At 33.5% G+C, this 24,637-nt stretch overlaps 1 protein-coding gene across 2 annotated transcripts in view; it reads left to right on the top strand.

The window, feature by feature from the left end:
- The window catches only part of LOC117109153 (ubiquitin carboxyl-terminal hydrolase 34-like), a 54,839-nt gene that overhangs the window by 5,741 nt on the left and 24,461 nt on the right, over window positions 1–24,637 (top strand). For both annotated transcript variants that reach the window (XR_004445478.1, XM_033251405.1), the window contains exons 5-28: window positions 6,673–6,822; window positions 8,089–8,156; window positions 9,691–9,883; window positions 10,273–10,331; window positions 10,735–10,813; window positions 10,927–11,145; window positions 13,737–13,863; window positions 14,174–14,280; window positions 14,759–15,561; window positions 16,021–16,223; window positions 16,779–16,900; window positions 17,339–17,466; window positions 17,665–17,754; window positions 18,168–18,263; window positions 18,631–18,713; window positions 19,230–19,387; window positions 19,696–19,806; window positions 20,273–20,372; window positions 20,925–21,087; window positions 21,212–21,338; window positions 21,801–22,055; window positions 22,603–22,788; window positions 23,462–23,593; window positions 24,072–24,233. Coding sequence is in view for 1 of the 2 variants with exons in the window: in XM_033251405.1 (XP_033107296.1) it covers window positions 6,673–6,822; window positions 8,089–8,156; window positions 9,691–9,883; window positions 10,273–10,331; window positions 10,735–10,813; window positions 10,927–11,145; window positions 13,737–13,863; window positions 14,174–14,280; window positions 14,759–15,561; window positions 16,021–16,223; window positions 16,779–16,900; window positions 17,339–17,466; window positions 17,665–17,754; window positions 18,168–18,263; window positions 18,631–18,713; window positions 19,230–19,387; window positions 19,696–19,806; window positions 20,273–20,372; window positions 20,925–21,087; window positions 21,212–21,338; window positions 21,801–22,055; window positions 22,603–22,788; window positions 23,462–23,593; window positions 24,072–24,233 (3,921 nt within the window). In the remaining variant the exon portion in view is untranslated. The remainder of the gene's footprint in view (window positions 1–6,672; window positions 6,823–8,088; window positions 8,157–9,690; window positions 9,884–10,272; window positions 10,332–10,734; window positions 10,814–10,926; window positions 11,146–13,736; window positions 13,864–14,173; window positions 14,281–14,758; window positions 15,562–16,020; window positions 16,224–16,778; window positions 16,901–17,338; window positions 17,467–17,664; window positions 17,755–18,167; window positions 18,264–18,630; window positions 18,714–19,229; window positions 19,388–19,695; window positions 19,807–20,272; window positions 20,373–20,924; window positions 21,088–21,211; window positions 21,339–21,800; window positions 22,056–22,602; window positions 22,789–23,461; window positions 23,594–24,071; window positions 24,234–24,637) is intronic.

Genomic DNA, 24,637 nt, shown 5'->3' with positions numbered 1-24,637 from the left:
TATTTTTTATTTTTTGCTTTTGGTTCTGGCAGCTTTATGACTCTTCCTTCTCTTTACTTTATTTAGTACCGCTACAAAGGAATAAATTGTTCTGTAAAGGAAAGGTTCCTGTCTCTTATACACATCTAGATGTGTATAAGAGACAGATACCCAGTTTTCGCCTCAGCACCCAGACGGAGACCTTTGACTCCTCATCTGGGGCTGCTAATGAATAATGATAATATTAATAAGACATTTTATGTAGGCTCATTATCTATCAATAATGTGTACTACAGTACATTTAGTCTCCAAATGTCTGAAACATTTGCTACAGTGTATATTTAATGCACACTGACATATTAATACATTCTTTATGCATACATATTTCCAAGCTCAGAAAATGTCACATCAGATAATCCTTTAAATGTGATTAACTAAAAAAAAATTAGCTGAGTAAAGGTATAGCATTATACTGTCTCCTGAAATGATTATGGAAACTGGACCAAATGAAAAAAAATAACTGCCTGCGTCCTTGATATGAAGAGACAGGAAATAAATACTATTTTCATGTCTGATTTGGTTGGGTAAAATCAAATTGGTTCTGAATTTGGTATCATGATGTATAAATAGTTTAGATGGATTTTTACTGTCATCAATGAATCAGGAAAAACTGTCCCCTTGAAAATTTGCAATGACCTACTGAACTGAGTTTTTTTTTAGCTTGTTTTATAGATTCTGGTTTAACAGTACCAGCAAAATATCAGATCAAATCAAGTTCTATTATAAGAACCTTCAATCATTTTAGTTTGTGGTTTCATGGTTAAGTGCTTGCCTTGTATTCCCAAGGTTATGGGTTAATCCTGGCAGAAGATTTTTCTCACAACCAAAAAAAAAAAAACTTCCTGCCTATTAGAGACGTGGTTATTGAATTGAGCATCAAAGTTTCAGTGTTGTCAGCTTTGAACTTATCATAATCATGGTGTAGAAGATGAACACTAAAAAGTGCATGTTGTATGAAAAGAAGGCCAAATATAATGAAAAACAGCTTTATTTTGGGGGTTTTATGATATGAGAAGAGAAAAAGCAGCTGTGGTAACAAACAGGCCAAATGTTATTTTATATGGAAACACTGTTACACGTGGGTGGCAGGTTTAAAGAACAAAGTACAAAAAAGTCTCTAAAATGTCTCTAAAAAGTCTCTATCAATGTACGTTAGCTGATTTAGGCACACACAAATACTTCTTGCTTACAAAGATATCTGGGTTAATATGCAAGAATTTCAACCTGCTTTGACATTTGAACATGTAGTCCAAATCAATGATGATCGATGTCCAAATTTATGTTTGATCTGTACCCCAAATAAATGATTAGAAGGGACTTAATTAAGTTTGGATGTAACCCAAATAACTAATGAGGGAGGGACCAAAATCATGTTGGATATTTGCCCCAAATAAGTGATGAGGAAGGGACCAGATTCATGTTTTTAAAATTTAGCAGCACAACCTCCTCTTATTGACTATCCATACTAATTATCAGTTTACTCTGGGCAGCATACTGTCAACATTTCATACCCATAAGTTCAGGCAAATCACAGTATTTATCAATAAAACAACTGGGAGTTACGGACACTACTGTTGGCCGGGTTCTCTCCACAGCATTGTTAAATATACCACCAGTACCTGAGGCAACTTAATTGTCTCAGGCAGTACCCAGGTCCTTGTGATTGGTTCCTTTGTTTAAAGACTAAACAAAGGCTTACCGTTTGTTCCATTTTTTTCTTTGCTTTAACCTTGCATGGCTTTAGCCTTTGTTTAGTTAAATTCTATGTGAAAAAAAATAATGTGATTAACAGTTCAATAATCCAATGTTAAACTGAAGAAATATTGTTGTATTTTAGATTCATTTCGACACTTACATTACATTTTCACAAACAGTGCTTTGAGGCCATTTTTTGCATTAGGCGCTTTATAAAATTATTATTATTATCATTATTATTATTATTATTTCTATTATTATCATTATTATTTTTGTTATTATTATTGTTATTAAATGATGTACCAAATTTAAAGGGTAGATATTTGTTAGACTGGAATTAATGGATTCTAAACTTAATTTGAGATTTCATCCTTCATTTGGTGAAATTGGATTTTTGTCATTTTCAATTTGGTTCATTATTTACTCCCACATATTTAGATGTGTTGTTCACACATTGTTTTCTTCCACCCACATGTTTTGTACATAAATTGTAAACATCACCCACAGTTGACATCAAAAACATATACACTCATATCTCTCCACAACACACATTCCCACATACCTGTACAAAAATATTCAAGCTTTAGAAAGTCAACACTATTTATATTCTTTTATTACTTACTGTAAGCTTACAACTTCCTACAGGTTAAATCTAAGTAAGGCAAATCATTCTATAACATGTTTTGAGAACCCACTGCCCATTGATAATGAATAGTCAAAGTAGATTTTTTGGCCTGTTGTTAGCACACCCGTCAGCATGAAAAATTATAAATTTCAGAAAAAAATTAATTTCTTTATTTGTATCATGACTGCCCCGTCATGATGTCTCTGGGTAAAAGTTTTTTTTCTTTATTTTCAATAATTTTAATCAGTATAAAAATTCATCTATTTCTTACTGACCTTCAACAGGATGGCAAGTAAGCTTGAGTTTTATATAACTAACTACAGTATTGATGACAAACATGGATTTGTATGTTACATTGTTGCCAACTTGGACATTGATTGATAGGCCTAACAGATGGACTGCTGTATGCCCCTTGCATGCCCTTTCAGTCCAAGGTTTTCTCTACATCTGGCAGTTCCATGTCGCCAATGCGCAGTTTCATGCAGGTAATCAGCAACGTAGCTAGCTAGCATGCATGCAGCATTCAGGCCATCGGTCGGAGCCAGATATTTGTCGAATGGAATCCAACGAGTCTGACTGGTGGTCAGCACCAGAGGCAGACCAGGATCTCTAGCCATGGCCCCAAATTAAACACTTCGTGTGGGGTTTACAGAGGGTATTAAAATTTAATTGGTTTAGGATAGTAAAAATTATTTTTTTAGACCACAATATTAAGAGGAGCCGTCAAAATTTGGATTTGATTTACCAGTATTTTGTGTGATACTGATATCAAGGCAATTAAACAGAAGGACGCACATCTTGGGAAATCAAAGGTTATAACCCTGGCATCGACATTCTAGGCACATGTGCGTCCCTATACACTGAACATCACAAAAACCATAGCAACCAGACCATAAGCCGTCAGCGTACGTGAGGATTTACCCACGCGCATGTTAGTTGTCATGATAATTGCACGTCGTGTGGTGATTACAAAGGCCTAATTATATTTTGCACTAATATTAGACTGAAATTATATTCTTCATTTTAACATTAATTTTACCGATGTGGTGTAGTGTCGTTCATGAGACTCACTTCGCAGAAAAAATTAATAAATTTTCTGTATCTACTCAAATGTTCGTTTTGTGCACCTTAGTCCAACATTGTCAAAATGACAGTTTAAATTATATAAAATTCGTAAATTTTCAATTGCTATAACTTTCATTTTCTTGGTCAATTTTCACAAATCAAACTGCAGTTTATAGAAACATTTAACAACTCGCGGTCAAAAGAAATCAGATGTAACAGACATTTCGAAGTACCCAAAATTAATAAAATAGTAACTAACACCATAAAATATAGTATAGTATCAGATTGTCGATGCCACAGTAAAGATCAAAGGACTTTACGCACACGCTATGTTCGAGAGCGGAGATGTGTGTCCTTCTGTTGAATTACCTTGCTAATATGCACACCCTAAGGATAGCTTGCGATGGTCAGGAAACAATATATAACTGCTGTAGTTGGGATCCTCATTTTGGTGGATGGCCAGTAAACTAGGTGACAATACCCTGCTGTTTACCGAAGAATATGTTCTTTAACATGCGTGTAGGATTAGTGGCCTAATTTTCTCAATTGTCCAAGGAAAATCTGACATTGAGCCTTTTTTTTGGAGGGTGCAGACTGAAATTTTAAGGCGATTGCACCTAAAAAAATAGCTAGGAAGGGCATTCTCAAAATTTTTATCCCAAAATTTTTTTTAAAATTTCTAAAAATGTGTGGGGACCCCGGGGTGTCTTCGCCACCCTTGAAACCGCCCCTGATTTGTATACTTGGAAGTATGCAGATAAACATTCATGCATTATGATGTGCAGTAGTATACATCCTAAAATTGAATTCCACTAAAAGTAATATATTTATCATACTGTACAATATAAAGATACCGATATGATGTGTGCCCATGCCTACACACATGCATGCAATTATGCTACCAACCATACATAAACATGTACTATAAATTCAGAATGTCTGCAGAGCATTTAGTTTATGCAGTAAATGCACGTACATAGGGCTCCAGTGAATTCAGTCTTCAATTCAATTTGTGCCGAACTCCATTCACAATTTTCTTTCAAGTGTGTGTGAGATTATATACAACAAACATGACATACTATCTTAGGCACCCTTTAAAATAAGTTAAACTATAATTTAGTGCATTGTATGCTTTTGATATGGATAATATCATGGATTTTAGGTCTACTACTGTTTGAAGTGTGTTTTTAACACTCTGCCAGCCAAACATGGAGATCTCCATGTTTGGTAACACAACGCTTGACCGCCAAACACGGAGATCTCCATGTTTCAGGTTTTTTTACGGAATCCAATAGATGGGGTAATTACCGACATGTACTAATAATTTGAACACTATATTCAGTCTGGACTGTAAAGTATTTCACTATTTGTTTGTTTACATTGAGCGTAGCAATATTGATGTACTGTACTTTCACAAAATTGCGATTATCTCAGCTTCGTTGTGCAAAATTGCGTAAATCTTCAAAAGTAAGTCATTTTTATTTTACTGTTACAGGTCACAGATTGTGATAGAATAAAGTGTTTGGTACCATTGTAAAGCTAAGATGTTTGTAGTTCTTGTAGTATTCATATGTGGCAAAGACAAGCCAAACCAGTCACTCGTCGCAAAACTCGATTTTGAGTTATTAATACAGTGTTAGAGAGTAAGATAACAGCTATAAAATGGTAAAAAATTATTCAAATCGGACATTTCCTTATGAAGTTACAAGCATTTAACCACACAGCTGTTTAAAGAACACTATATGAGAAATTAACCTTCAAAGTTTATGATTTCAGTCATTTCTCATTCAGAAACTATCTTTAAATCCTTAAAAAGTGTTGTTTTAACATTGAAAATGGGGAAAATAGCATAGAATGATGTGTAGATATATAAAGGTTAGTTTAGTGCAATAAAATAGATTTTTAAAAATTTGACATTCCAGAATGTTTTGGCCATTTTCTCTGAAACACGATTTGCGACGAGTGACTGGTTTGGCTTGTCTTTGCCACATATGTCAATCTGATTACATGCGCACTCTCAACGAGTTTTGGAAAAGCGTTAAAATTTGATAAGATATCTGGCGGTGGCGGATACTATTTTTTCAAACCCTGGCGGTCAGAATGTTAAAATATTCAAAAATCTCATTAACCGTTCCTGAGTTTTTTCGTCAACACCTTTTTTGTGTCTTAGAAAAATCAGTTGTTTATTTCCTCCAGAGCCTGGCATTAAGGCAGTATTAAGTATTAAGTATTAAGTATTGAGTATTGAGTATTAAGTATTAAGTATTTTATTATGGCAGTATTTTAAACTAACTTATATTTTCCTATTAAAAAATGATAGTCTAATTTACACCAATTAAAGATATAAAATATATACAGTATGCATTTGTAAATTGGTGAAAAGAATACTTACTTAAATATAGGCCAGGTAGATGAAAGTAGCAAATTGAAAGAATTTCATTTTAGTCATTATAGGTTAACAAATTATGTCGAGTAACACTTTAAAAGCATCTTAAGCACACTGAAGAGCACATCATTTATTATTAAAGCGCAACACTAACACAATATCAAGATGACAATAATCTCCATTCTTCTCTATATAATATAATTTATGTAGTCTGTTGTATCAACAAATTTACATGTTTAAATTTTTTTTGAATGGTACTATAGTATTTTAAATGTAATAACATTTATAGCAAAGTTTGGATTTTTAAAAATATTTAGGCACTAAATACTTAATACTCAATAGAATATATAACAAAACATTATTTTTGATAAGGTATGGTTTCATAAAGTGAGAACCAAATATTTCTTTTATAATCATTTGTTCTAATGGCCAGGGTTATGATATAGGTCCCCAAGGGGCGTTATAAGACTAGCATTGTATTAATTATTAACAAACATTATGATTATTTTCTAAATGTCATTGTTCAAAGTTTATGAGTTCAGCATACAAAACAGTTTATTAAAAATTTCAAATAACTAACAGTTGAAATATTATTCATATTGCAACATACTGTACTATATACAGTTTAATTTTGATTTTGTCCAAGTATTCATTTACCTGTTCGAGCTCATAACCATGAAAAATAAATCAATATTTGATTGATTACTTTATTTAGCTTTCTCTTGGAATTAAAACTTAAGTTTTTATTGTTGTATGTTCATTTCTAATCGTTTTTATTTATTTGAGGAGATCCCTCTTGTTATTGTGCTATCATAGTTAAAATTTGCTAAATAAATTTAATAATTTTTTTTTTTTTTATTAGGACCTAGAAGTTCCAATATTTCTTCTGCGAAATGTCTGTTTCTTCTGCGATAGCAACGGTTTGTCAGTCATGCATAACTGTTTTGACGGATCTACCCCTGAAGCTCTACACTTTGGTTTAGCGCATGGAATTATTGCTGTTGTTGCTAACGTAAGTATATTCTTGAGTGGAGACAACTTATTTCCTTTCCCACTCATTCTAACCCACTTCCTTATTTTGATCCTGAAGTGAAAGGGAGAAAATAGTTTCTTCCTTGAGAAGATAAATGTAATGGTAAATAAATAAATTGGTAAATTATACATTTTGAAGTCACCAATGAGCTATTTTAAAATTAACATAATGGAATTGGTACAGCAAAATAAAATTAGGAGGTTTTAGTATATATGTATTATAAAGTTTACTTAAATAAATAAAAATGTATTGTATCCTATCCTATAGGAATCACCTTCATGGGATAGGACAAAAATAAAATTCCTATAGGATCTCCTAGAAATTAAGAAAAAAACTTCTATGACAGAAAATCAAAGGACAAAAGAACATTCCTATATGATTTCTATAGGATCTGATACACTAGCATCCTAGGGTTCCTTTAAGGCTTTTTTTGTAAGGGTAATTTCCCACTATGAATATGAAAACTTATTCCTTTGAAATTGTTTCCTGATGTGGTCCATAGTTTACTGAAGGTGATGGACAAAGCCAGTATGTAAAAGTTGAACTATAAACAGTGTTTTCAGCAATGGGATAAAAAATTGTGATATAATACTCTATATTCGTAGAAAATAGTATATAATTTTTTTATTTTTATTTTTTTGCTATCTGCGAATGCAGAACTGTTACTTGGAGTGGAGGTGTGTAGCTTGGTGGTTAAGATGCTTGCTTTCTACTCCCAAGTTCATGAGTTTAAATCCTGTCAAAATACCAGAATTGTTTTCATTACCAAAAAAGGCTTAACTCCCTAAACCTCATAATGAGACAGTGTATGTATCGCATCTCGTGTATGCTGGTCTTGGAAAGGATTTCAACCTTTGAGTAGAACAATAATATATTCAATTTTGGCAATGATAGTAAATAATAAAATAAATATAATTATGTTTATTTATTTGAAATAAATTTAAGAAAATATATATTTTCTCTTGTACAAGGAGTATAACGATTCTTCAACCTTCCCTAACTTAAAGCTATTAACTTAAGCGGTATCCTTAATAACAAATGTATTGTAAATTATTGATTCCAAAAGAGAATATTTCTTCCATCAGAATTAAATGTTGGCATTAGTCCTTGTTCCCATGGATTCTGTCATACGGCCATTGTCAAAAGCACAGACACTACCAGCTTATTGCAGTTAATTTATAAAATTAACAAGCATCTTATTTTAATTAATATTTTTAACTATGACTATATAAAATAATTTTTCAGCTACGTATATGGCTTCATATCCATGCTGTCATGCAGTATGTCGCTCCACTCCGTGCTCACGTTATCAGGTAAAATTATTATTCACATTGAATTTTATATTTCTAGTTAATGGATGAAGTACCTGCTTTGAATTTAAATACTGTTGTATTTGTGGAGTTAATACTCAGTCTAGATTAAATTTTCTTTAACCCATATATAGTCATGATATCCCTATATATGGTAATGATGTGATGTCATCATGGCCATATTCATGCATGTCGCATATTTTTGTCAAATAAAATTTGATAGTTAGGACAGGGCTTTAGACAAACTGTTGTATGCCCATATATAGTCATGATGTGCCCATATATAGTCATGATATGCCTATATATAGTCATGATGTGATGTCATCATGACCATATTCATGCATGTCAAATAAAATTTGATAGGACAGGGCTTTAGACAAACTGTTGTGCCCATATATAGTCATGATATGCCTATATATGGTCATGATGTGATGTCATCATGAACATATTTATGCATGTCACATATTTTTGTCAAGTAAAATTTGATAGTCTTGATAGAGCTTCAGTTTTAATCAGTTTAAAAGATAATTCATGGAACGTGAATCCATGCTTGTGAAGGCGTCTTTTTGCTGTAATTATGTGACTTGTAATAATAATGAATGTGATTGATATGTATCAATTTCTGCCAGCTAAATTTGCAATAAATTTATTCTACGTTAATGTAATTGGTGAATAAAATAATCTTCAGAACACTGAAGCTGTCTAAATATCTACCATTTCTTGCAAAACCTAAATCAACTCTCAAAAAAAGTTCTAAACTGTTAATTGTTAACTAGGATTAAAGTTCTAAGGAAAAATATCACCTAAAAAATAATATGATATTAATTAATATATTATTATTTAATTGTGATTTTACTGTGAAATTTCTTGGCGGTGAATATAATAGGAATATGACCTAAAAGTTTAATATAAATCCATGGGATATTAAAAGACAAGTGCAATCTGAAGTATATTGGACATGATCCAACACATGGTTCTCATCCTTATGTCTGAGTTTTTATTAAATTACTCATAAAAGTACAGCTCACCTTTTTTTGTAGAATGTTAGTTACTACCTATAATATTTAATGGGTTTGTACAGTTTATACTGTAAAAAAGAGGTTTTATAACTAAAGTTTTATTTCAACCATATTAGGTATCTTTAATGGTTTTGAAATCAGTACACTGATATCAGGGCATTTCAATTTTAGCTCGAAGTTAGTTACATTTTAAGTTTTGAAAAGGAAAATCATAAAGTTTGTGGAAGTTTGATTGAATTGTTCTGGAACATATATAATGGTATTTTTATTCAAAATTCATAAAAGCATAAAACATGGCAGCCAAAAAGGCTGAATTACGAATTACGTTTAACATCAATAACATCAAAAAGCATATTAAACATGATAGGAAATTTTACATTAAAATTGCAGAAAATTGTTTCTGAATTGTTTCTGACTAATATCCTATTGATAATATTTAATAATATCAGTAATGTTAGTATAGGTGATGCAGGTAGTGTTGTGACATGTGTCTGTGAAATATCGTATTTCATTTGCAGGTATCTCTGCAAATTGAATGACAATGATCTACGGCAGACCAGTGCCCGTAACATGGCGGATATGATGTGGAATATGATCAAGGAACCCATCGAAACGGCTCTACACTTCGACGGCGACAGTCTCGAGCTAGCTTATAAATACTTCCTTTCTTCGACATTGACCATGCGGCTTACAGGGTTAAACCAGATCACCGTAAGTTCATAGAATTAATGAAAATTTTTAGTATACCATTCAAACATTTATCCCTTAATACTTAATTACCAGTACAGGGGATGGTAGGCGAGAAGGAAAAATCCCTAATGGGTTTCACCTACCATTTTAAATATAGCTGTAGTAGGGTTTTTTAGCTCCAAAAAATGTCATGATTCTTCAAATTGGGAGTAAAAACCTTTTTAAAATAGAAAAAAGTATATTAATAATAATTTTTAGTTTGAGATTGATGTTATTTATACATCTTCAACAATGTGGTAGTGGGCATGTCTAAGCTTTCAATCAGAGTATCTCATGTATGACTACTCTGGATACTCACAAGGAGTATTTCAAGAATAATAATTCTTTGAATTTGATGTCTCTCATTACAGAGTCAAATTCATCTTTATAATGAAATATGCAGCAGTGAATCGATAACAGACAGTGAAAAGTAAGTTAAAAGTTGCTGTGGGACATGCATATTCCCAACCCTTTTCTGAATCTTCAGTTATTAACTTTCATTGACACTACAGATACATTATTTTCAAACTTGGTAAGATTATGCTAATTGCTTATGCATAATTAATAACTTAATTATGCTGTTGCTGTAACATAATAAATATTTGTAGGAAGAACATTAAACATTGAGAAGCCATACTTCTGCTGCCAATGATTATAGGAGTAATTCAATTTGTAATTAACATGAACTAATAAAGTTTGAAATATTGAATCAAAATGGCTTGTATTACTTTTTTTTGTTGTTAAAGATTACTCTAGTCCCAGTATGAGGAATACGCTGTACAGTATCAAATGCCTATTGACATAACTACTATTCAATTTTGGTATTTTTTCAGTGTTGGAACACAACTGGCCAACTGGCTACTAGAGAAGGAGATAGTTGAGCATATATTTGGCCCTAATTTACATCTGGAGGTCAGTCTTATACTTTAGAAATTAAGCAATACTATAAAGAAAAAAAAATCACATTTTTCACTCCTAGACCAATCACACCCTTATTAGTAATTATCCTTAATTTCTTTTTCTAGATTGTGAAGCAGTGTCAAGTTATACTGAATTTTTTAGCTGCAGATGGCAACATCACCACCAAGCACATCGACTGTATTTGGAACACAGCGCAACTAAAGCACTCTAGTCGTTACGTTCACGATCTTCTACCGCACTTGATAAAACATTTGGAGCCCATACCGCTATTCCATCTATTAAAATTGGTCTCCAGCCTTCCACCATCGGCTCACACTGAACAGGTACGTTGAACTAAGTTGTCTATTGTTTTGTTTTTTTCTGTACTTTTTGTAAATTCATTTTGTTCATTATTGATTCTACATTTAGTTTTTCTGGGGGGAAAATTAGGGGCAAGGTGAAATTTTAGAGGGCAGTATGCTGGGGTGACATAAAGTGGGCGAGGTTGGGCGTTGCTCAGAATGTCTCGAAAGTGGTCCACTTACGACAATTTAGGGGTTTCAAACGCTTATTCAATCGATTTTACAACGATAATGTACTAATATGTAGAATATACATATAATTTTTTCTTCCTGACGAATTGTGGTTTTTCTTCTTTTTTGTGGGGAAACTGGGGGGAGAAAGAAAATAATCCCTCTCTCCCCCCCCCCCTCTTTTGTTCTTCCAGGTATGTTTCTGTTCTGCCCTGGTATTCAATTCACTATCACCTTTTATTCCTTATCTCTGGATCTGTCTTGGGTTAACAACTTCATCATTTGTCTATAATCAATGTTGCAATTAAAAAAAGTGGTACAAATTTAGAGCATCTCTCTAATGCTCTTATCTCTCGTAAATATAATTCATTGTGTCGTATTATTGCAGCAAATTGATTTTATTTGGTGTTGATATAAACTTGTAAAGAGAGTAAATCCTTAGTTTCCTGCTGCATATTACGCTTACATGGTTTATGTTATACTCATAATATTATCTACAATCTTTTTAACTGTCGTCTGATTGTGACTCGGTTCCACTGTATTATTATATCTGTTTGAGTCGTTTTGTGCTTAGATGGTGATCTACCATTCTAATATGGGTCAGGTTTATATTAAGTATTCGTTCCCTGGAGAAAAAGTTTTCTTGAAATAAAATTTCCTGTAGATATTGAAAACATGTTATTTGATTCGAAGAATAGTCAAAGCAATGTCTACTGATGTTACATGTTTCAAATGCCATAATTATTGATAGAAATGATCATGTCTTTAATTTTACTCACAGAAAAGAGAACAAATTTAATATTCACTGTGGGTTATAGAGGATTTGGCTGTAATATAATAAAATCCTTTTATTGAATTTTTTTGATATTTTTTATGTAATAAAACTGGTTAGCAGTTTTCAGATATTGAATTTATTTAGCTTATAGTATTGTTTATCCAAAAATTGTTCTTATATCCTGCTATGGTTTTTTTTTTTTTTTTTGTTGCTGCCTCAATTTTTTTTTTTTTTTAATTCTTGAAAACTGATCCAACTCCACTAATTATATTTACATGTTTAACGTCTGTATTATCAATTGTTTTCCGTATGTCATCGGATGATTGGGTAAAATATTTTTTGATATGTTAAGAAAGTTCATTGAACTTTAGACCCCTGTAATAATTGACTCAATTTAAAAATTTGTTTAGAAATTTCTGTGATGCATTAATTGTAATTAACAGCAACCAGTGTGTAATTCATGAGCAAACTTGGTGCATAATTTATTCTTAATTATTTTTTTTTGTAAAAAAAAATAATAATTAAGCAATTTAAAACCCTGTCCAGACTATCACATTTTATTTGACAGGAACATGTGGCATGTCTAAATATGGTCATGATGACATCATATCATGAACATATATAGGCACAGCATGACTATATATGGACACATCATGACTATATATGGGCACATCATGACTATATATGGGCACATCATGACTATATATGGGCACATCATGACTATATATGGGCACATCATGACTATATATGGGTACATCATGACTATATATGGGCACATCATGACTATATATGGACACATGACTATATATCGGCACATCATGACTATATAGGCACATCAAGACTATATAGGCACATCATGACTATATATGGGCACATCATGACTATATATGGGCACATCATGACTATGGACACATGACTATATATCGGCACATCATGACTATATAGGCACATCAAGACTATATAGGCACATCTTGACTATATATGGCCACATCATGACTATATATAGGCACATCATGACTATATAGGCACATCATGACTATATATGGGCACATGACTATATATGGGCACATCATGAATATATAGGCACATCATGACTATAAATGGGCACATCATTAATATATGGACACATCATGACTATATATGGGCACATCATGACTATATATGGGCACATCATGAATATATATAGTCACATCATGACTATATATAGGTACATCATGACTATATATAGGCACATCATGACCATATATAGGCACATCATGACCATTATTATATGGGCACATCATGACTATATATGGGCACATCATGACTATATATGGGCACATCATGACTATATATGGGCACATCATGACTATATATGGGCACATCATGACTATATATAGTCACATCATGACTATATATGGGCATACAACAGTTTTTGTCAAAGAAAATTTAATAGTGTGGACAGAGCTTAAGGTAATTTGTGTATTCAATTTCAGATAATATAAATTTTGAATAATTCAACTTTAATTTATTTAGAATATCTTGGGCAATTGATATTTAATCTTAATAAAAACTTATCAAATATAATTTAGTTTATTTAAGGTGAAGATAAATATACAGCATATTTAACTAATCTATTTATTTTCAGACATTATTTTTGAGTCAAGTGCTAACAAAGTGCATTTGGGGAAATGCTCTTTCTACTCAAGTTGTCACCTCTACTCCGCATAAAAAACCACAAGCGCAGTATCCAGTAATCAGAAGGAACTTGCAAGGTAGAGCTTCAGTTTAATGTTACGTTGTATAATACCCAATTCCCACTTTTGAATGCTCAATTGCTGTAGGTAGTTGGAAACTTTCCTCTTACTGTATTGTACAAGTTAACACTATGCATCTAATGGGCAGCATTTTTTCGGATGACACATTTATGCTGAGCACATTAAAGGCAGTTAAACTCTATGGAAAATAGTAGTGGATTATCTCCCGGTTTACTACCCAATTCACCCACTGAAAATAGGTCTTCGGACTTTTTTTGGTTTTTAAAATCCAATCTGATATTAAATGTAATTCTTATTTTTTTCTCAGGAATGCATCATGCAGGGCATCACAGTCTGAGCAATAGCAATGAGAGTATGAACACTCAAGTCAGTGATGCGGAACAGGAATCTCACCACTTCCATAGGGAAGATGAGGTAAATTAGGAAAGGGAATGTAGGAGGGTGAAAAAAAAATGAGGATGTGTATGTCATAACACTTGGTTTTAAAAATAACTGTAGTGAAATCTGAAATCTCTTTATATTTAATATTTTTAGATTATATAACATGTTGATGGTTTCCAAAAAGTCATTATTCATTTAAGAGAACTTACATTGTGACAAAAAAATGGCTGCTACAATGATTATTAAAATTAATTACCATAACCGATTATAGGTTCTATGCAAAGCTTATAAAAAACTTTTCTCTTTATGTTGCCTCATTCTAATTTTTGGTGAATATTTTAAAGTGTATGAAGTTAAAAAGAATATTATCCAATAACTTTTATTGACATTATTATTAAAATTATGATACATTCAAACTACATAGAACAATTATTCTAGATAACATATATTTTAAAGATATTATTTTATGATTATGACAGTAAAATGCTGTAATTTTTTGGTGTTATTACAGGCAGAAGAATTGTTAGACGTTGTAGGAATGGAAGAATCTACAGAGAGTAATAAATTAGCAGACACATCAAAAGATTTCTCTACTCAACCTAAGAAATCTTCAAATAAGCGCAGGCTGATCAAAAGACACAGGGCAAAACATCGACAACAAGTGCTAACACGGCATTCATCATCCAACGAATCAAATGGGGACGATTCTGACAACATCGACTCTGAGAATGAAGCTCTCGCGACTAGTCCCGAACCCATGGATAGCGAGAGTGGTGAATCGAACGATGAACAGGCTGGTAGCGAAGTAAGCGAATTCAGCATGGATATACCATCAAAGTTATCGCCTTCCGTGAAGGCAACAAAGGAACGTAGCCGAAGTGACGGCAGTAGCGTAGGTAGTAGTAAGCACGAGCTGGAAGAAATTGACAGGCTACGAGAGGAAAATTTATCAGAAACCCCTGGAATCAAAGTTAAAAGAGCAACGATAAACTTAGACCATACGTTTAGGAGACAAAGACTACAAGCAATACGCAAGTCAAAACCTTATAGACAAAAAGGTGAAATTCTCTCGGACAGTGATAATGATGAAGAAGAAGTGATCCAAAAACATGAAAAGTTAGTACAAGTTGTCCGACCGTGCATGCATGTGTACCCAAACACATCGGACATTTTAGACTCTGATGCAGATAATCTAATCATGTTATCATCCCAGCGTAGATCCTCGCACTCGGAGGAGTTTGCTGGTGAGAGTAGCGCTGATGTTGAGGTGTATGACTGCAGAGGTTTTAAACCATTTCCACCTAGAATGAGAAAGTAAGTGACAATGGATTATCATCAAAAGTGAATTTGTTATGGTGAATACATTTCAATAAAAAAAAAGATTATTTGTTGACAAAAGTAATAATAATGATAATATCAAGGATTTGTAGCGCACCAAGAGAACGCTCATGTTGCGTTGACTTCTCCACGCCCAAAGTTGACATTTCTTAGTAAAAAGTCCCGACTTGAAGGATGTCAGACTTGTGTGATTTTCATTATTCAGCTGGTGTTCTGTTTCACAGAATTGGAATGCAAGTTGGAAAAGCTGATTAAAAAAAGAATAGCTACTCATTTAGTCAATCTACCAACCAATCAGTCAATCAATCAATCAATCAATCAATCAATCAATCAATCAATCATTCAGTGGTATACAAAATATATTTGGAAGATAATAATTTCATTTTGTAAACCTGCCCTAAATTGAAACTTTCACCTCATTTGTCTTAATTTTAGTATTGATATTTTGAGTCCTGAAGACATCAGCTGCAGCAGTTCCCAGGGCAGTACAAAGTCTGAGAAGAACATGGCAGACTTTGATGGTGAAGATTCAACTGGTGAGGATGAATTCATCCAGCTGAATGAGCAACTTCACCAGCAACTGCATGGGCAGCTCACTTTACCGGAGATTGACTCGGTATATGGCAAACATACCAAAGGTAAGTCTCTTCTAATTGAGTCGTTAATAGAGTGTGAGTTTGAGTGTTGCTTAAATATTCCAATTATTTGAGCTAATTATATTTCTGAAGTTGTTAAAGCCATTTATGAAATAAAATATTTGTTAATATCATTATCAATATCAATAAAATCTTTATTCATCCCACATGGCACAATTAAAAAAAAAAAATTTTTTAATAGGCAAAAATTGACCAGTAAATACTTGATTAAGACTTTAAACCAAATGTCTTGCATGTTACATGAGTGGCTATTGAGATCATCTGTGCAATAAAGTAGTCTAAATTGACCAGAGTGTACCTGTTTAAGACTATTTAACATCGTGAGTGGATTTCCCGTACGATTAAAAATCATAACGGTACTGGGTTTGGTCTACAGGAGTTTGTGCTTTGAACAGGTCATTCCATTCATAGAAGAAGCCTTTTGATGGAGAAAGTGTACCTATTAGCAAAGGTTTTGCCCAGATCGAAACTAACTCGGGCTTGGTTTTCTTGCGCTGACAATTGAACATCTTTTCAATCAATCAATCTTTTTTTTAGGCTCATGTTCTCACAGGAGTTCTTGTGACGACCAACAAGGTCCTTACAAAGATTTTAACTTTGATGTGGTCTGTAAAAAAGGACACACCCTTCTTTGGGACTTGGTGCAAGACCACTATGCAGTAAGTATCCATTATATTTTTATTTGGTCAAGTGATTGTGAAAGTTGCATCTAATGTGCTCCCACGACCCAACAGCTAGCTAATAGGTTATGGAATGGATGATGATGATGATGAAATGATGGCGTGAATGGTACTATACTAGTAAACAATTTGCTTGAAGATGCAAGGGATTGAAACCCTGTTCTCGAGGTTGGGGAACCAAACTGTTACTGCTCCGCCAAGGCACTTCCAAATTGTGGATTGTGGACAGAGTATTCTCTGATTAATAAATATTGATACCCACAGAAGTTTTTTCATATTTATCAACAATTTAAAAAAAGATGTATGTTTATTATAACATCTTCAAGCACATAATATACCTGAAGATTACAAACAATTTTTATGCACCGTTCAAGAACTGTTTTGATACAAATTGAAGTACGGACTTTTCCTCTACAGGCCCAGCTTGGTGAAGGCTTAGCAGTAGAAGCAGAGAAGATGCTTAGTACATTAGTGTGTGTGTTCCCTGAAAGGGAAATACGGATGAAGTTTGTTGAAGGATGCCTTGATAATCTAAAACACCACCGGCAAGTTAATACATTTCTGAATTTTAATTATGGACTTGCCATGTTTCGCCTCTTGACAAGAGGCATCATCAAAATTGAAGCGGTGACAGCTCGGACCTTTAAAAAATTACCTGTTCAATAGATATGATTGGATGATGTTATCATATTCTTAGGTGTGATTGGTTGATTTATGACTATGTATTGTTGCCTACCTTTCAGATCTGTTGTTGTATCTCTGAGACTTTTGCCAAAACTCTTCGGATCTTTCCAGCAATATAGGAATAACTGTAACACCCACTGGATTACTATGTAAGTGCTTTATAGCTAGTTACAGCTATATATAAGTACTCTATATTAAGTTCAATTCAATAAATATTTATTTGGTAATAATTCATAATACAAAAGAAGTGACCAAAGAGCACACAGAAAAAAACAATTAAAAGAAACAAACAAGCAATTGATAGGGAGTTCCTCATGGATCTTGCTTTACGGTGCCATGAATGTACGAGGGGAAAGTCTTTCCTTACCATTTTTGAGGGTGTAGAGGGCAAGTCCCCGGCAAGCTGTGAGTTTTAGCCTTTTAATTGCATCTAAATGATTTTAAACTGGGTTAGAGATTTTTAGGCTGATGTCGATACGGATAGGAAGGAAAGCTCCACTTTTGCCAACCATGGGTCTGCAACTCTTTTATCTAAGATTTTATTACCATTTTCTCCCTACAGGTGGGCTGAAGAGGAGCTTCATATGATGGAGCATTTCTTCAATGATTTAGTGTTTTACACTCAAAAAATAAGAAATGGTGATAAAGATAAAGGACTGTAAGTTGACATTTTCTTGTTATAAATTCTGTAGTTCAATCAATTTCATAGGTTTAGTTTTAATTTGAGTTAATATAGGTGTTATATTCTAACAATAATTTACATTTTGTAAAGTTCATTTTTAAATTTAAAACTGCAATTCGACTGTAGTCAACCATTTTGAGTGGAAATTTTATAAGTTATAGACATGTTGGCAATATTTTTTGTTTGTACGACTTTTAAAGAGGACAACCCTTCCGACTAAGTCCCTTCAGATGGTTGTATGATGTTCAGGAGACTTTTAAAATATATAATATAAATACATTCAACAAGATTCATACAAATTATTATAGAGGGAGCATCATATTACATATACATTTGTTTGTAGGTATTCCCATGCAACAGAAGTACAAGTCCGTCTTCAATTCCTTAACTGTGTCTTCTCAACACTTGGATCTCCTGATGATTTTAGTGAGTACACATTTTTCAAAGAATTCTAATTATAGGTATTTACCTAATTTCATGTGAATAATAACTAAGACATTGAAGAAAACATGTGAAGCTTGTTATGAAATATATAATTATCTTTGGAATGAAGTTACTGTACTGTTAAAAACTCTTTAACACAAGTGATTATTAAGTGGTTATTTGCTACCATTCTTTGACATCTCCAGACTTAATTCCTTCTGTCTGTCTTTCATAAGACACTTGACTTTTGCTATACTCTTTCTGGCCTCTGTGATATTTGCTAATCAACTGCTTCTTTTGTCTCCCCTCTGTTTTTCTTTCTCCATGCAATTTTATTTGGGTTCTGCTGTTGCTACCTTAGTAGGTAATTCAACATATTAGACTGCAGCCAAACCAGCGAACATGGGTTCTAATGGCTTTTCAAGAAACGTAAACGTAAGATGTATTCCTGATCATAGTTTTTAACATTATACTAGATGTTGAAATATAAATTCACAAGAGGTTCTATTCCTTCTTTAGGGTTATCTGTGGATCAGGTGGATATTTTGTGGTCATGCCTAGCAACCGATGAGGAATGTTCTGATGGTGCTTTAAACTGGTTCTTAAATCAAGCTAGAAACAAAGACCAACAGCATCCACTTGGCCTCGAGACATTCAAACACATCTTTTTTAACAAAGTATGTATTATGTATCTTTAAAAGACAACTTTTTTCAATGTTCCTTCAAAAAAATTGCTTCCTCTTTTAACTGTTGGTGTATCTGAGGAGAATTGGGTGACTGCCTGTTTGGAAAGCACTTTTATCCCAGAGTAAATTTGCTTCCCCAGGCTACCATCAGTACTGTTTTAACTGAAAACTTGCTGAGCTAATAAAATTGCACTCAGTTAGTTAAAAATCTCCTCCTGTTATCATTTCCTCAGCTAGTGCCTTCTAACCCTTACTGCTTAAAAATGACATATTAATATGTGATTGATTTAATTTTTTAGATGCCTTTACTAGAAGCTGATACTATCAGTATGACTGGGTTGAAGCTATTCCAACAATTATGTAGCTTGGCTAGGCTAGCTAACTCATCCTACGACAGTCCTGCAGTTGAGGTATGGTATATTCACCGTTTCTAATACATTACTATTTACTACCTTGTGTTCAAGACAAAATGAACAATCATTAGTCTAGGTGTCTCACTATACACAATTTTCCCTAAATTTAAAATTTCCAAGAACCTCGGAACTACCAATGTGGGGTATCCAGAAGCCTAGGCATTTTGCTTTATTCATGATGTGACCAGTGAATGACTTTCTTACAGTGATTTAGCCTAGGCTAGTCTTTGAAAACAAAATGCCAAAACATAAAAAAAAAAGAAAATGGGGGTGCATAAAACCTGCAGTGTTTTTGGTTGTAGAAGTGCAAAAAAGAAGATATATGTTTGGAAAAAGGAAATTTGTGAACAAGGTGCTCTAGCTGAATGTCCACGTTGGTGGTGCTGTTTCAAAATAGACCCAATAAAATGGTGTATTTTACTATCTGTTTGTTTATTATTTGAATGTTAATTTGTTTTTGCAGATGCCAGGTATTGATCAACTGTGGAAAATAGCATTAAGGGCCAAGAATACAGATGTTAGCATATCTGCCATACAGTACTTGAACACATATTATATTAATGGTTAGACCAGTGTTGTTTATTCGAATCCCTAAAAGTGTACTGAATGAACTTTATCCTTTTTATGTTAGAATATATAGTGCACCCTCCTATTCGAGACCCCTCTAATTTGAAACCACTTTTTCCAAAAAACCAATCGTCAATCTTTTAACACAAAGCCAACCCTCCAAGTGTAGACTAAATTCTGTGACCACCTCAAATTTTTAGGTCCCAAAGTGGACTCTAATTGAAGGGTGAACTGTATTTATTTGTTTATTATTGTAAAATACAAACTGAGCTAGTAATTTTTTCAGAAAGATGGTGCACTATTTAACCTAAATTTGAGCCCACTTGCTAAAACACAGAAAGAGCAGCAATAGAATCAAACCAGGTACTCAATGGTCTCATGGTTTGGTGCACACACATTGATTGCCACATATTTAACCCACAAAACTATTATTCTCCTATAATAAGTTTAGATATTAGAAGTGCTCTCATTGGTTTTTATTCCTTGCTAAGGGACCATCCACCCAATCAAATGTGTTGTTATTCAAATTCAATTATTTTTCTTGTTAGCTGGCAACGGCACACTTGAGAAGGAGGAGGAGTTCATACAGCTATGTATGGAGAGTTTAGCGAGTGCATCAGCCAAGCTGAAGGACTCACAAGAATCAAGTTTACTGGTGCTACAAAGAGGTTTAATTTTATTAAAAACACATTTAGAAGCTTTTAAGAAAAGGTAATTTGTTTTTGCAGTAATTAATTCAGTAGAAGGTTGTCAGAAATTCTGTGTGCTAAGTGTTAAGTTTTATAAGTAAATGTATAACATATATTTGAAATTTAAAAACAATTTTTTTTTACAGATATTCATATCATTTGCGGCAGTGGCAACTGCTGAATAAAGGTATCATAAGTCACGAGAAGAACAAAGTACAGAATGACACAGACATAGTCAGGGTTGTCTGCCAAATGGCTAGTATGTCTGAAAAGGTATGGATCAAAAATTTTGTTGTATCATGATAATTGATCATTTGATCATCTATGGAAAATACAAGGAGGATAATGATGGTGATGATGAAGAGTTGATTAGAATCAGTTAAAAAATGGAGATAAAAGGAAAATCATATTTAAATTAAAGTCTGAGAAAGCCATATCTGGCTATCTAGTGGTGCCATAATAATAAATTTTCTTCATCTGTGAAGGTCCCTCCATGGGCCCCCCTCTATTTCAAATTCCTGGATCCCCTACTAAAAATGGAGGTGAATGTGAAGAAATGTATTACTGATGATGGCGATACTTCTGAAGTGGTAATGATGATATGGTTATTTTTTTGGTATTGGTCATAACAACAATGAAAATAATAATGGTATTAATGATGATGATGATGGGTGTAGTGGTGCACTGTTGTGTTGGCAACAATAAACTACATTAAATTGTCTTTGCTCCCCTTAGTTCACTTTGGAGCTACACCTGACTGACTTGGTTGCAGACCTGAGGGCAGAGGTCACATACTTTTCAGAACGCCTCCAGAAGCAACGAGAAGACAAGCCTCGGCAACCAATCACATCCACCTCACATGGCTTTTCCAGCCTTTCCAGTTTCCTATTGGACAACCATGGACCGGTGCGAATGATCTCAGCTGGTCATGAACTCACATCGGATCTTGATGAGAAAATGCTCAAAGAAATGGGATTTGTAGACTTTCAGGTTGGTGATATTGAATATTGTTTTTTTTTTTTGTAGCTCAAGGTATTGTTCTATTTAAAATAGTTAATTGACTGTTTATTTGATTACCGTAAATGCTCGAATATGTGCTGCTCTTTAATAAGTGCCGCACCAAACATTATTTTTTTCTCTAACCGCCGTTCTCGATTAAGCGCCGCAGTGTTTAATCGAGAGTATATATTATCCTGTGTGTAAAGGAAACACTTTGAGAAACAGGGTTTTAAATACAAGGTATACAGTGTTAAAGTGAATGAATAACACAATGAAGACACAAGCATTTCTTTATAAACGTTTATTTACGATGACGTAGGACCTATGATAGGCCTACCAAACTATGGGACATGAGATAGGTAACGTGAGAACGGGCATGGAAAGCGTCGCGCCAGTATTTTTTTATAAACGCTACTCTCGAATAAGCACCGCTCTCGAATAAGCGCCGCACCGAAGCCTCCAAAAAAAGTGCTTTTGCGCTTATTCAAGCATTTACGGTACTTGTAAATATGTATAAATATATTGCTCTCTGTTCCAGCTTGTGTATGTGTCTTTCGGGGCAATACGAAGGGAACGAAAACGTGACACAATGGATTTACCTTCATCGTGCCTTCCATCACCACCACGGGAAAAGCTACCCATGATGCTCTTGCTGCAGGAGCCACACTTCAGCTGTCTGTTAAACCTCCTGCAACAGTTGGAAGATATGAAGTGTGATTCACAGGTAATTTAATCAGGACATACCTAAATATGGTCATGATAACATCACATATGGAACATATATAGGCACATCATGACTATATATGGGGCATTCAACAGTTTTTTTTTTGTTAAAAATGAATTTGATTTTGTGAATAGCGTTTAAGACTACTGTAATAGGATGTGGTTTGTAAATCATGCAGAACCCTGTGAGAAAACAGTAACTTGATAACAGGTACATCAATTTGTATAACAAATAATGAAAAGAACTACAGTAATAAAAATGTACAATGAAAAGAATACAATGTTAGTCAGTACAAGGACATTTGTAGTACACATTGCCTATGCTAGGATAGGAATATTTTTGGTATGAAACACATCAAGGATAACTAAAGACTTGTTTGGGGGAGGGGAAGAGAGTGCCACTGGAAAACCATCCCCTACCTTTTTTGAAGAGTATTGTATTCTTGAACATGAACAAATTTCACACATCACCAATGACTTAAACGTCTCATCCAAAAGACAATGTGCTATCATAACTTATGCCCTTAAGTGGCAACTCAAGAACGAAAGCAATTGAAATTGAATCAGAGACCAAAGAACTAAAACTATCTTATGCTTTATAGCATACACAGTGGCTATACCACCAGTTTATCTGACTCATCTATAGCTACTCTCAACAATCTTTGTTTTTATAGGATGAACAGAACAAGCAGGAATACATGACAAGGGCGCAGGTGCTATCAAGGAATGTCTGGGACCTGCTAATGCTGCTACCCACAAGTGCTGATATGCTGAACAAGTTTAAAAATATCAAACTTACTGCCAAGGTTAGTTCATAGTCATATTATCATTATAGTAATAAAAACATTCTGAATTGTTTCATCTTGCCTGAAATTATATGTAGAAATTTGTAGATATCAGAGTGTGCAATCCCAAAGCTCAATAATATGAGCATTATACATGAAACACAAAAGAAAACAACTAAACTCTGAAATATCCTTACTTAACCATCCCTAGTGATATACAAATGCATCTGTAGTCTTGGTCATGCATGAAACGTATAATATACAATTGTTTTAAAAATCATGAAAATAGATAAGTAAAAAATAAATAAAAAATAAATTCTATATGGACATTTTTTTACAATGTAGTACCATTCATATTTACCTGTAATAAGATTAAATCTACATAAATATATACAAAATTCAATATATTTTGGCTTAATATTCTGTTGAACAAGTTAAAATTGTTAAGTCATATACCAAATGTATTTTAATGCTTTATATGGTAAACACCATTTTGTAGGAAGAAGATACGAATAGGAGGTTATCTGAGGGCAGTGTTCAGTCAAGCGTGAACTGGAGCGAGTTGCTGGATGAGAGCAAGTTGCATAAGCTACTCTATTCACTACAGATCATTGAAACTCTTGGACAACCTTCAAAAGGAAGTAAAAGAAGCAAATCCGTGGTAAGTGTACATGTTAATAAAATATGGTAATTATTATAATCCTTGTAGATTATTGGTTTGTATATTATTAACTCTGTCATAATCATTGCCATTATATTTTATTGACATCGTCATCAATATAGCCACTTCAATCCATGTTAGATTAATTATTGTCATCATTGTCGACCATCATCATCGTCATTGTCGTCATCATCATTGTCATCATCATTTGCATCTTCATTTTTATCATCATCATTTTCATTACAGTCACACCCATTATAACCAATTCATTTTTACTATTGCTTTTACAACCACCACCACCACTTAGTTGCCATGGTCAATACTGTATATCTTTAACAACCATAGTCGTCACAATCATGATCATAATCACCACCTTCGACCCCAGCTATTCTAAGATGATAATT

The sequence above is a fragment of the Anneissia japonica genome, unplaced genomic scaffold (genome assembly GCF_011630105.1).
Source record: "Anneissia japonica isolate Jap-2015-1 unplaced genomic scaffold, ASM1163010v1 scaffold288297_len153801_cov211, whole genome shotgun sequence".
In the NCBI taxonomy this organism is placed as follows: domain Eukaryota; kingdom Metazoa; phylum Echinodermata; class Crinoidea; order Comatulida; family Comatulidae; genus Anneissia; species Anneissia japonica.
The sequence above is the reverse complement of the archived record's forward strand: the minus strand, read 5'-3'. Positions and strand labels throughout refer to the sequence as shown.